The sequence below is a fragment of the Phoca vitulina genome, unplaced genomic scaffold (assembly GCF_004348235.1).
Source record: "Phoca vitulina isolate PV1807 unplaced genomic scaffold, GSC_HSeal_1.0 scaffold24, whole genome shotgun sequence".
Classification (NCBI taxonomy): domain Eukaryota; kingdom Metazoa; phylum Chordata; class Mammalia; order Carnivora; family Phocidae; genus Phoca; species Phoca vitulina.
In genome coordinates this window covers 16,237,497-16,251,281 of record NW_022589727.1, presented here as the reverse complement: position 1 = coordinate 16,251,281, position 13,785 = coordinate 16,237,497, and the positions used below count along the sequence as shown (strand labels likewise).

The 13,785-nt window shown below is 35.2% G+C and overlaps 1 protein-coding gene across 3 annotated transcripts in view; it reads left to right on the top strand.

Moving 5' to 3' along the window:
* The first annotated feature begins 13,648 nt into the window (after positions 1 to 13,648).
* PSMA8 (proteasome 20S subunit alpha 8) overlaps positions 13,649 to 13,785 on the top strand; it is a 41,660-nt gene continuing 41,523 nt past the window's right edge. For all 3 annotated transcript variants that reach the window (XM_032421449.1, XM_032421448.1, XM_032421447.1), the window contains exon 1: positions 13,649 to 13,750. In XM_032421449.1, the coding sequence (XP_032277340.1) occupies positions 13,649 to 13,750 (102 nt within the window). The remainder of the gene's footprint in view (positions 13,751 to 13,785) is intronic.

The following is a 13,785-nucleotide window of genomic DNA, read 5'->3' as shown; positions in this document are numbered from 1 at the left end:
CAGGGTCCTGGGATCGAGCCCCGCATCGGGTTCCCTGCTCGGCGGGAGGCCTGCTTCTCCCTCTCCCACTCCCCCTGCTTATGTTCCCTATCTTGCTGTGTCTCTATCTGTCAAATAAATAAATAAAATCTTTTAAAAAAAAACAAAAAACTAATGATGTATGGTGATTAACATAACATAATAAAATTAAAAATAATAAAAAAATTTTTTAAAAAATGAGCTACCCAGACAACCATTTCCCCAACAGAAAATCAGTCCCATTATTTACATTGGTCTTGGACTGAGACATCTGAAGAAGGAATTGAGGTCATATAACAATGAGGTGAAAGGTTTTTTAGAATAATCCTAATAGAACATATACAGTGGTTTAGAATAAGTAAAATAATCTGCATGAACAATTCATTCTTGATTATTCACGCTGATGAATGAATGTAGACACATTTAACAAAAGAAAATTCTCCATGTTTGATTTTTCAAATGTTCTAGTTTTTTTATTTTTATTACATGAATTTGTTTGTATTCCTTAAATGTATTTCACACCAAACTAATAAAGTGAGTGCTCTAGGCATATCTTCAATATTTAGTAAAACTATAATCATGGCATTAAAAATTATCTTAATCCACAAAAAATACATCATACATGTATAGATAATTGAGATTACTTTCATATAAGCATTTCTTTAATATGTATTGTTTTATAATTAATTGAATATCCATTCTATCAAATTTGCTGATATTTGAAGCCTCTGTGCTGCCATAAATTCCATGAATACATGGGGAGGCATAGACCAAGCCTGTCTGCTCATAATTGGGCTCAGAGCAAAACCCCTCAGGTAGTATCTTTCAAAATATTTCTGCTCACTGCCTCCATGGCATTTGATGAGTCATTTTGAGCTGTGGCTTCCACAGATTTCAAGACTATAAAGAGAACAGCATCATTATTCTAGGCAAAAACAAATCACCTTTCCCAATTCTCCCCGAAAGACTTTATTTTCAATACTGCAGAAGATTTCATTCAAAGTAGACTATAACAAAGCCTATCTGGGGCATTTCCATCTCTTCTTACAGTATCAAACATTGAATGAATTAAGGAGGAGCTTAATCAAATATATTTGGGGGTGTAATGTTATAAGAAAGTATTGCTTTTTTAAAAAAAGTTTCTGTGTGAAGCTATATTCAATCTTAACCTTACTGTGACAAATGCACATGTTTGCAGTTCCTAGTTCTACCTCATGGCATGATACTAGACAGGTCATTTTTGTATTTCATTCACTTTCCTAAAAAATAGCCACCCTATCTAAAAGGCTATTAGAAATAATAGTGTTTAATTATTTATTTAGCATTTATTATGCACAGCTACTGTCTAAGTGATTATCTTACATTGGACTCTTTAAAAAGTTTGTCCCAATTTTAATGGGTAAAATATGTAAAAACACATAGCATATTGTAAATTACTAAAGAAGGATAAAATTTGAACTTAATAATCTAATAAAGAGAAAAATATATACTGCAAGACAAGTAAGGGATATGCAGTCTACCCTTAAGAAATTTTTGGGCTAGGGGCACCTGGGTAGCTCAGTCAGTTAAGAGTCTGCCTTGGGCTCAGGTCATGATCCCAGGGTCCTGGGATCGAGCTTCAGGAGCCCCGCATCAGGCTCCCTGCTCAGGGGGGAGCCTGCTTCTCCCTCTCCCTCTGCTGCTCCCCTGCTTGTACTCTCTCTCTCTCCGTCCAATAAGTAAATAAAATCTTTTAAAAAAATGTTTTTTTCAGGCAAAAACAGAGATCAAATGGGATTTTTTCCTATTTAGCATGTTCTCTGATCTTCTATATGATGTGTGGTTACTGTATCTGTAGTAAAAGAATAACTGTTATTGAACGACTTCACAATTATAGACAGGATTATAATAACTCTTGAACAATATGGCTTTGAACTGCACAAGTCTACTTCTATGCAGACTTTTTTTTTTTTTTTTTAAAGATTTTATTTATTTATTTGAGAGAGAGCGAGTACATGAGAGGGGGGGAGGGTCAGAGGGAGAAGCAGACTCCCTGCCGAGCAGGGAGCCCGATGCGGGACTCGATCCAGGGACTCCAGGATCATGACCTGAGCCGAAGGCAGTCGCTCAACCAACTGAGCCACCCAGGCGCCCTATGCAGACTTTTTTGACACAATACAGTACTATAAATGTATTTTCTCTTATGATTTTCTTAACATTTTCTTCTCTAGCCTACAGAATACACTATATAATACATATAACATAAAATATGTGTTAATCAACTGTTTATGTTATCAGTAAGACACTTCTGGTCAAAAGTAGGCTATTAGTTAAGCTTTGGGGAAGTTAAAAGTTATACATGGATTTTCAACTGCATGCGGGGTCAGCACCCCTAACCGCTGCATTGTTCAAGGGTCAACTATACTGCTTTCCCTATGAATTGTTAACTTTCTTATGAATGGGTGTGATGGGCAGAATAATTTCATCCTCACAGAGATGACCACCTCCCAATCCTCAGAACCTATAAATATGATAGGTTATGTAACAAAATGGAATTAAGGTGTCAGACAGAATTAAGGTGGTTAACTAGCTGACCTTAAAATACAGAAATTTTCCTGGCTTATCTGAGTGAGCCCAGTGTAATTTACAAATATCCTTAAATAGGGAACAGTGAAATTAAAGAGTTAAAAAATCAGTGAGATGGCATCTTGAGAAAGACTTGACTGGCCATAGCTGGCTTTGAAGATGGAAGGGGGTCATGAGCCAAGGAATGTGGGCAGCCTGTGGAAGCTGGAAAAAGCAAGCAGATTCTCCCCTAGAGCCTCCAGAAGGAACACAGCTGGCTAACACTTTAATTATAGCCCAGAGGGGTTCACTTTAGAAATCTGACCTCTAAAACTCGAAGATAATAAATTTGTTGTTTTAAGCCATTAAATTAGTCATAATTTGTTAAAACAGCAATAGGAAACTAATACAATGTTTTTTCCCATCTAACATTTATGGTTGAATTTTGGGCAATGTGCACTAAAATACTGGTAAGGTCTTCAGTATGTTATGAACTACTGTTCTTAAAGTAACCTAGCAATCATATTTATTATATATTTACTTTAAAAGAAAAATAATAGCATAATATTATGGTACAGTCCTGCAGACATCATGATTTTAGTCTTTTGGCCCCCAGAATTGCGAGAGAATTTCTGTTATTTTGAGCCACCACATTTGTGGTAATTACGGCAGCCCTAGGAAACTAATACAGACGCCAAGATACTTCAATGGAGAAAGAATTGTTTTGGAACAGCTAGATATCCATGTTTTTAAAAATTATCTTTGACCTTTTCCACACATATACACAACAGTTAACTTGAAATAGATTGTAGACCTAAATTTTAAAAGCAAAACTATAAAACTTCTGCAAAAAAACAAATAGAGAATCTTCATGACCCTGAGTGAAGCATATATTTCTTAGATATGACACAAAAGGCAAGAAGCATAAAAGAAAAATTTGATAAATTTTCATTAAAATTAAAAACTCTGCTCTTCAAAGATATAATTAGAAAATGAGAAGAGAAGCCATAATCTGAGAGAAAAGATATGAATTTATGAAACATTAAAACAAAGAATTTGTCTCTAAAATATATGAAGAACCCTTACTACTCAATAAGACAAACAACCCTATTAACAAAATGGACAAAAGACTGGGAGACATTTTAGAATGATGACATACAAGTGGCCAATAAACACACGAAAAGTTGCTCTCCATCATTAATCATCATGGAAATGCAAATTAAAGCCACATTGAGAAACCACTACATACCCATTAAAACGGCCAGAATTAAAAAGAGTGACATCATCACATTTTGGAAAGTATGTGGAACAACTAGGAACATTCATATATTGCTAGTCGGAGTACCAATGATACAACCACTCTGAAAAACAACTAGTGATTATTATAAAGTTAAACATGCACTCATCATATGATCCAGCAATTGCACCCTTGAGTATTTATTCCTTACCCAAAAGAAATGAAAACGTATTGCTCACACGAAGACTCGTACATGAGTATTCGTAGCACTTTTAATAAAAACAGTGTTAAGTTAGGGATGCCTGGGTAGCTCAGTCGCTTGAGCATCCAACTCTTGATTTCGGCTTGGGTCATGATTTCAGGGTTGTGGGATTCAGCCCCAAGTCAGGCACTCAGCATGGAGTCTGCCTGAGATTCTCTCCCGCGCCCCCCCCCGGCCCCCTGCCGCTCACACTCTCTCTCCCTCACTCTAAGCAAATAAATAAAATCTTTAAAAAATAGTGTTAAGTTAGAAACAACCCAAATATTCCACACAGGTGAATGGATAAATTATGATACATTTATATAATAGAATACTACTCAAGAATAAAAAGGACTGAACTATTAATATATGCAACAAAATGGACGAATCTCAAAAACATTAGGTTGCATAAAAAAAGTCACACAAAAGAGTACTGTTGGTTCCATCTATATAAAATCTAAATAAGGCAAAATCAATTTATAGTGACAAAGTAGATCAACAGTTGACTAGGGATGAGGATGGGGGATATGATGACTACAAAGGAGCACAAAGGAATGTTTTGGGACAATGAAAATATTCTATATTTTTATTGTGGTCATAAATACATAGGTGTATACATTGATAAAAATTCGTCCTACTATACAAAATTTAAATACTAATTAAAGTACTTCTTAAGGAAAAAAGTGTTGGCATTCTTGTAGATATTGCAGTGAATATCTAGATCAATTTGAGTTTGCCAACTCATGAATATGATATATACCTCCCCTTACCTAGATTTTCTTTAGGTTCTTCCAATAATATTTTAGGTTTTTCTGTGTAGAGGTCTATATGTATTTCCTATACTACATACATGATATCTTTTATATTTTATTTCCTAATTATCTGTTTTTGGTTTATAAAAATACAATTGATTTTATATCAATTATGTCTGTCAGCCTCCCTAAATTCACTTACTAATACTAGCAATTTATCTATATTTTATTTTGAACTCTTTATTATGTATACAATTAGGTCATCTAAAAATAATATGATTTTCATTTCTTCCTTTCCAGTAAAGCTGTTTTTTTTTTTCTTGCCATATACTACTTAAAAAAAACCTCCAGTACAAAGTTAAATAGAAATGAAGAAAGCAGGTACTCTCAGGTATGCTGCTGATCTCAAATGAAAAAAAGTTCTAATATTTAACCATCAAGTATGATGTTTTCTGGAGGTTTCTTGTAGAGCCCCTTAGCAGATTAAGGAAATTCCTTTCAATCCTTAGATTATGAGTCAATAAAATTCTACGAGACAGTGGATTTTATTAAATGCTTTTCTGCATTTATTGAGATAGGGTTTTTTCCCCCTCTATTTCATGAGTCAGCAAACTTTCTATAAAGGACCAGATGGTATTTCAGGTTTTGCAGGCCATCTAGGCTCCCCTGCAATTACACAACTCTGTCACTTTAACAAGAAAGCAATAACATAAAAGGATGGGCGTAGTTGTTTCCTAGTAAAACTTTATTTACAAAAATGGGCACAGCAGCAGACCAGATTTGGTTCCTGGGCAATAATTTGATAACTCCTGTTTTATTCTGTTAATGTGGTAAATTACATTGATTGCTTCCTAGAATAACTCAAGTCAGTTGTGATATACATGTAATGTATATTTTTTTGTATATTGCTAGTGTCTATTTATTAACATTTTACGTAGGATTTTTAAGTACATGTTCATGAGTGAAAATGGCCTGTAATTTTCCTTTCTTATAGCATCCTTAGGTTTTGCTCTTAAGATTATGCTGCTTCATGGGGCTTCTGGCTGGCTGTCAGCGGAGCATGCGACTTTTAATCTCCAGGTCATGAGTTTGAGCCCCATGTTGGGCATTCAGCTTATTTAAAAAAAAAAAAAAGGTTATGCTCTTTCATAGTACAAGTATGGAAGCAGTCTCTCTTCTATTTCTGTGATGACTTTATGTAAGATGGGTGTTATTTCCTTCTTAAATGTTCCATAGGATTCACCAGTGATACCCCTGGGCCAAGGGTCTTCATTGTGGCAATGTTTTATTCATGGATTTAATTTCTTAACAGATTTGGGACCATCAAGACATTTCTCTTTTTTCTTGCATTATTTTTATTATGTTTTCAAAAAATTTGCCCTTTTAGTCTAAATTTTCCAACTTACTGGCATAAAGTTACTCATAACTTTTTAATGTCATTACAATCTTTAATAAGGTCCTCTTTTCATTCCTCATATTTTGACTTCTTTTTTCTTGATTACTTCTGCCAACCATTTATCAATTTTTAGTCTTTTCAATGGTTTTCAGCTTTCTTTATATTCCCTATTACATATTTTGTATTTCATTGATTTCTATTCTTATCTTTGTATTTCCTTCCTTCTACTTTCCATGGGTTTAATAAGCTGTTTTTTAATGTAACATCTTAACTTTGATGCTTAGGTAATGATTCTTAGTCTTTCTCCTTCTCTAATGTGTACATTAATGTTATAATTTCCCCCTTAGATACTGCTTTGGCTGCATCACATGTTGGATTTGTTATATTTATTATATTTATATTTTTAATATATTTAAATTTATATCTTTATATATTATATATTTTATGTATAATATTTATTATAAATTTGTCACATTTTAATATTTTTATATTTCATATTAATAATATTAATATGATTCCATTGAAAACATTTTCTAATTTCCATTGTAGATTCTTCTTTGACCCATGTTATTTAGAAATAAATTTCTCAATTTTCAAATACATGGGTGTTTTCTAATTATGTTGTTGTTACTGATTTCTAGCTTAATTCTCTGGGGCCAGAGGATATATTTTCTACGCTTTTACCCGTTTGAAATTTGTAAAACTGGCTTGTCAGCCTACCATATAGTCAATTTTTATAAGTGTTCAGTGTTTGCTCAAAATGTATGTGTAGTCTACAGTTGCTAGGCATAGTGTTTATATGTGTGTGTGTATATATATTAAACAAAGATTGTGTTCCTTGAATATTTTATATTGTTTTCAATTTTTTTTATCTGCTTTATTTTATCAATCACCAAGAAAATTATGTTAAAATCTCTGACTATAGGGGTGCCTGGGTGGCTCAGTCGCTAGGTGTCTGCCTTTGGCTCGGGTCATGATCCCAGGGTCCTGGGATCGAGCCCTACATCGGGGGCTCCCTGCTCAGCGGGAGGCCTGCTTCTCCCTCTCCCATTCCCCCTGCTCGTGTTCCCTCTCTCGCTGTCTCTCTCTCTGTCAAATAAATAAATAAAATCTTTAAAAAAATATCTCTGACTATAATTGTGGGTTTCTCTATTTCTTCTTTAATACTAACAATTTTTACCTTATCTTGAATATGTGGTTGGCATTAGGTACAAATTTTAGAATTAAGTATTCCTAGTAAATTAGACCTTTTATCATTACAAAATATCCATCAATATCTCTTGCTATGTATCTTGAGCTGAACTATACTTTGTTATACTATATACTAGCTCTTTCTGCTTAGTGTTTGCATGACATCTTTTTCATCCTTTTACTTTCAAATTTTCTTTACCCTTTAGTTTAAGGTTTATCTCATGTAAGCAGCATATAGGTACATTTCTTTTAATCCAGCCGGATTTATCTTATAATTGAAATACTTATTTCATTATAGAGAACATAAGTATTAATGTAGTTATCTTGAAACCTACTAAAATACGATTTGCTTTCTATTTTCCATCCTGTTATATGTGCCTTTTTCTTTTTTTGGGTGTTCTTTTTGTTATTTATTATTATTTCATTATAATAAAGTATTATAATATACGTGGTTATATATTTTTATATGGTTCTCTTAATGCTCTCCTCAGCGATTACAATATGCATTTTGGATCAGTTAGTCTAATATAAATTAGAAATTTTACTTTTTTTTGAAATTTTACTACTTTCTGAAACAATAAAGGGAAGTGTAGAACACTTTAACTTCATTTGTCTTCCTACCCAAATTATATGTTATTTTCTCAATATTTTAATATTATATATATTTATAAGCCCATAGCAATTGTTTTGTTCAGTTAATATTTATTTGAGCTTATGCATATGTTTATCCTTGATGCTCTTTATTTCTTCCTCCATCTCCAAATTTCATCTGTGATAATTTTCTTCTGTCTGAAGAACATTCTTTAGTATTTCCTTCAGTGGGTGTTTGCTGGTAACTAATCCTTTATGGTTTTGTGTGAAAAATACCTTAATTTTGCCTTTAATTTTAAAGGTTATTTTCACTAGAAATAATCATACTAGCTTTGCATGTATTTTAGCATGTTGAAGGTAGAATTCCATGTTACTATAGAAGTCAGCTGACAGCCGTATTATCTTCTTTTTGGTAATTTACCTATTTTTTTCTTTAGATAGCTTTAAGATTTTTCTCAATGTCTTTGATTTACATTGGATTTATTGTGATTTTTTTTTTTTTTTTGACAGAGAGAGAGAGAGTGAGCAGGGGGAGCAGGAGAGGGAGAAGCAGGCTCCCCGCTGAGCAGGGAGCCCGATGCAGGGCTCGATCCCAGGACTCTGGGATCCTGACCTGAGCCGAAGGCAGCCGTTTAACCAACTGAGCCACCCAGGCGCCCCTATTATGACTTTTCTAAGTGTGAATTTCTTTTATTTATCCTTCTTGCTGTTAATAGTTTTTCTTAAATCTGTTGCTTGATTCTTTTGTCAGTTTGAAAATTTCTAAACAAAGTATATTTATATGTTGTTTCTGCCCTATTTTTTTTTTACCTCCTATTGTCTGGTACTCTGACTATACCTACATTTGGTTTTTTTAACATACCCACTGTTTTTTAGATTCTTTTTCAGTGTTCTTTATCCTCTTATCTCTCTCTGCTTTGATGTGGAAATTTTATATATATATATTTTTAATTATCTTCTAATTCCCTAATTCTCTCTTCAACTAGGTCTGATTTAAGTCCAATTATTGACTTAAGTCCAATTTTAAGTCAACTGGGTCTGATTTTAAGTCCAATTACTGATATTAAGTCCAATTTTAAGTCCTTAATCTCAGTTAATGTAGTATACATTTCTATAGTTTCCAGCACATGCTTCATCAATAGCTCTAGTCCCTGGCTAAAAGTCTTGATCTTGTTTTTAATCCTCTGCATATAATTATTGTATTTGTTTTAAAAATCTATATTTGATAACATCATTATCTGGATCTTATATGTCTTTCTATTGCCTGTTGTTTTTCTTGTTCTTTAGTCACACCACTTTTTTGTGTGTGCAAGGTTACTTTTAATAGAGCACAGGATACTGCATATTACAAACTACAACAGGGGCACCTAGGTAGCTCAGTCAGTTAAGCATCTGCCTTCAGCTCAGGTCATGATCCCAGGGTCCTGGGATCAAGCCCTGCATCAGGCACCCTGCTCAGAAGTGAGCCTGTTTCTCCCTTTCCCTCTGCCCCTCCACCTGCTTGTGCTCTCTCTCTCTCTCTCTCAAATAAATAAATAAATAAATAAAATATTTAAAAAACAAAAAAACTGCAACAATTTGAGGTTCTGCATGATGTTATCTTCCTCTACAGAGGATTTACTTTTGCTTCTGGCAGGCAACTAATCTTCTAGGGGTACTAGCAATGCTTTATTCTAGTGGTTCCCAACTTTTTGACCTTAGGAATACCCCCTTAAAAATTATTGAGGACCCTGAAGAGCTTTTGTTTATGTGGCTTATATCAATATTTACCATATTAAAATTAAAACATTTTACTTATTAATTCATTAAAAAGTTAAACCCATTACATATTTATACTTTTCATATATTTCTATTAAAACATCAGCATTTTCTGGGGTGCCTAGGTGACTCAGACAGTTAAGCATCGGACTCTTGGTTTAGGCTCAGGTCATGATCTCAGGGTTGGGGCACTGAGCCTGCATCAGGCTCTGCACTCAGTGGAGAGTTTGCTTGAGATTCTCTCTCTCTTTCCCTATGTCCCTTCCCCTCGCTCACACACGTGAGTGCTCTCTCGCTCGCTCGCTCTCTCTAAAATAAATAAACCTTTTCAATAAATGAAAAACCTATATTTTCCAAAATTTAAAAACATTAGTGAGAAGAATGAAATTATATGGGGTGCCTGGGTGGCTCAGTTGGTTAAGCGTCTGCCTTCGGCTCAGGTCATGATCCTGGGGTCCTGGGATTGAGCCCCACATCCAGCTCCCTGCTCAGCAGGGAGCCTGCTTCTCCCTCTCCCTCTGCCTGCCACTCTGCCTACTTGTGCTCTCTCTCCATCTATCTGTCGAACAAATAAATAAAATATTTAAAAAAAAAGAATGAAATTATAAATCTTTTTTAATATCCAGCTTAATAGAATACAGCTGGATTCTTAGATCTGCTTCTACAAATTGTTGCCATATGTTATTTAGATTGAAATATAGGGGGAAAACAACCTCACAAAGATATATATTGGAAAATAAAGTATTTGTATAGCCTTTTCAGATCACTCCAGATCAATTACAGTGATTTGAATCATTGGATATTCTTTGTTACTAGACAAATATTCAAAAGGTGGTAGTTTCTTAGTTGAAATTTGTCATCTAAAATCACACCAATGAACTTTTAGTACTCTTTTACATTAAATCTGCTAGTCTGTGTAGGAATTTGAATGTCTTTTTTATTTATGCATGATTGTGCATGATTTATGCTTTGGTCACTAGAAAAATCCTGGCTGAGTTATGCATATTTTCCAAATGTAGTACTATATAAAAAAATCACATTTTAATATGACCACCAATTTCATCAATAAAGTCAATTATTATGGAGAAATTGTCAAGTTCATGGTGATAGATACAAGTTTTTCAAAATTCTAATTTTTGCTTCAAAAGCTTGAATTTTATTTAAAGATTATTTATTTATTTATTTGAAAGAGGGAGAAAGAGAGAGCACAAGTGGGAGGGAGGGCAGAGGGAGAGGGAGAAGCAGGCTCCCTGCTAAGCAGGGAGCCCAACACAGGGCTCAATCCCAGGATCCCATGACCTGAGGCAGGTGCTTAACTGACTGAGCCATCCAGGCACCCCAAAACCTCGAATTTTATCTTTGGAAACACATACTGTCTGTTGTTTTTCTTGAAGTGACAGGCTAATTTTATTCATTTTCAGAAATGTCTGCCCAAATATCTAACTCTGAATAACCACAATATGTCAGTCACTCTTTCAGGTATAAATGATATTCCATGAGAAACAGGGTTGGTTCAGCTAGCAACTCAAAGATTTACAAAAGTGCTTTTTCTCAAGCTAACCACCTTACTTTGAAGGCAGCAGAAGTACCTTATGTGTACTTTCCATTCTGGATATTAAACATACAAGTACTCCTGAGGAAGACTTGATAAATTTAATAATTTATTGCTTATTCAATGACATTCTTAAATGAAATTGGCATTTTTTTTTAATGAGTGCTTAGTGGTAAAGAATACAGTGTATACTAGTACAGATTGATGCTACTGCCTTGATTCATACTAAGGCTCCAGCAGTTTTACCTATTTCTTTTGCACTGCAAATGTAAATATTCATACAACGGAAGGACAAAAACCATTTTAGTATTATCATTATAGTTTTGACTGTGCGAATCCCTTGAAAGGTTTTTGAATAATTCCAAAGATCTGTGGACCACAGTTTGAGAAATGCTACTAATGTGGAGCCGCCAAGTGAATGGTCAAGAAAGAATTCTTGAGGCATTTTTGGTGCAAAAGGGTGTTTTTATTATAGCATGGGGACAGGACCCACGGGCAGAAAGAGCTGCACTGGGATTGTGAAGAGTGACTGATGATATACTTTTAGTTAGTGGGGTTTATGGGTAACATAAGTCTCTAAGGAATTTGTGCATGTTGAAAGCCAGGTCTCCAGGACCTTGGAGGGCTAGCTATTGTTCAGATAAGGTGGCTTTTAGTCTCTAATAAAACAATATTAAGGCAGCCATGAGTTCCTTGAGGAATGTCACGCTCTGCACGTCTCAGGTATTCCAGTGGGCTGCAAGTTGTAAGGAGATTTAATTTTAGCTACATTTCTCTTTCCTTTGTTCTCTTCATCAACTGCTTTAGTCCAATCCTCAACTGAGATGATGCAAAACTTGGTGTTAGTCTTTGTAAGAAGACGTCTGCTTTTGGTTTACTCTTACTTCTGGGGTGTGGTTCTTTGGGTCCCAAACAAAAGCCTAGGTCATCTTTACCATAACCCCTATACTTTGACAGGCTTTGAAATCCAGTATTTGTCTATCAAAAATCTGCTTCACTATTCACCTAGGCATTACACATAGGCAAATATCTCAAGGGAAAAATGCTAGGTTTACCCCTGAGAGTGTTCCTTCTCTTCTGAATCTTGGCACCACAACTCCTCATTCCTTGTTAGCTATTTGGAGTCAGAATATATATTTTAAGAAAATAATTTGTCCAGTATTTCTAGTTGTTCTCAATAGGAGATCTGGGTCAAACTATCAAGACTGCCTTTGCAGGAAGTCTCTAGGCATTAAACAGTTACATTATACTGTTTTTATTAAGTATAAAGGTAAACTATGCTTATTGTAAAAATTTTAAAATACAGATGTAAAGTTTAGAACAATAACTTCTCTCTCCTTACCATGTCTCCTCATTCTGTTTCCAATCCCTGGACTCCTGCAAAGAAAACCACTCTTGTCAACTTGATGTATGCCCTCTCACTCTTTTCTCTATAGATTTAGAAATATGTCTGTACATACATTTAAAAAACATATAAGTGGACTCATGCTACATTTTTACTCTTCCTAATTTCTCTCTTACAGAATAATCTTAACTTTTTAGTTAGCTCAATGATTAATAACAAAAGTTAACATTTTTCAAGTACTTATCTGTGATAAGTAATGCCTTCATACAGTGATACGTTATTTCATTTGCTTTTTACAACAAACTTGTGAGGTCGGGCTTATTATCCTCTTTTTATAGGTCACTTTTAGGGAAGTGAAATATACCTACCCAAAGCCACACTGTTAAGTTGGGCTTTTAAAAAATTTATTTGATTAAAATAGTACCATCTTAATTCCTGTCATTAGCAGAAAATAAAAATTTTCTGCCATTCACAAGGCAGAAAATGAAAAAACACTATTTTGAAAATTATTGCTTTCCTTGACTTAAAACGACGTAAGATAAGTGAGAGAGCGAAATGAAATTTGCAATTTGGAGCTAAATGAAGAGGTTGAAATTTAACTTACCACTGGTGCTCTGACAGGTTTGAGAAAACCAAAATATCTTCGATTTTCTCTTCGTGAAGCCCCACTCTTAGCTGTCCTTTTTATACCCGGAGCGATTTGACACCACCCCTAGGACAACACCCGTAGTGGAAAAACCGGGAAGTGTGCACCAAGTACTAATGGTAGCAGAGGAACTCTGCCATCTCACAGGCACAGCCGTACACAGGCAGGCGGAACAAGGACTTTTGGGCGGCATCCTGGCAGTGGGCTGCAGGACTGCCAGAGGGCAACTCGCGGTCCATGCGCGAGCACTTCCGGGAGGCATCTCACGGCTCTAGGCAAGCACTTCCGGGTGGCACGTGTCAGCAGCTGAGACACTTCCGCGCGTTTTTCTGGCGGTAGCGTCGTTGGCACCGCAGGAACTGGCGTAGGCCTGTGCCATGGCATCTCGGTATGACCGGGCAATCACTGTCTTCTCCCCAGATGGACACCTTTTCCAAGTGGAATATGCTCAGGAAGCAGTGAAGAAAGGATCCACGGCGGTGAGCGATCAGTTTCTCCACCACTGCCGCCCCCC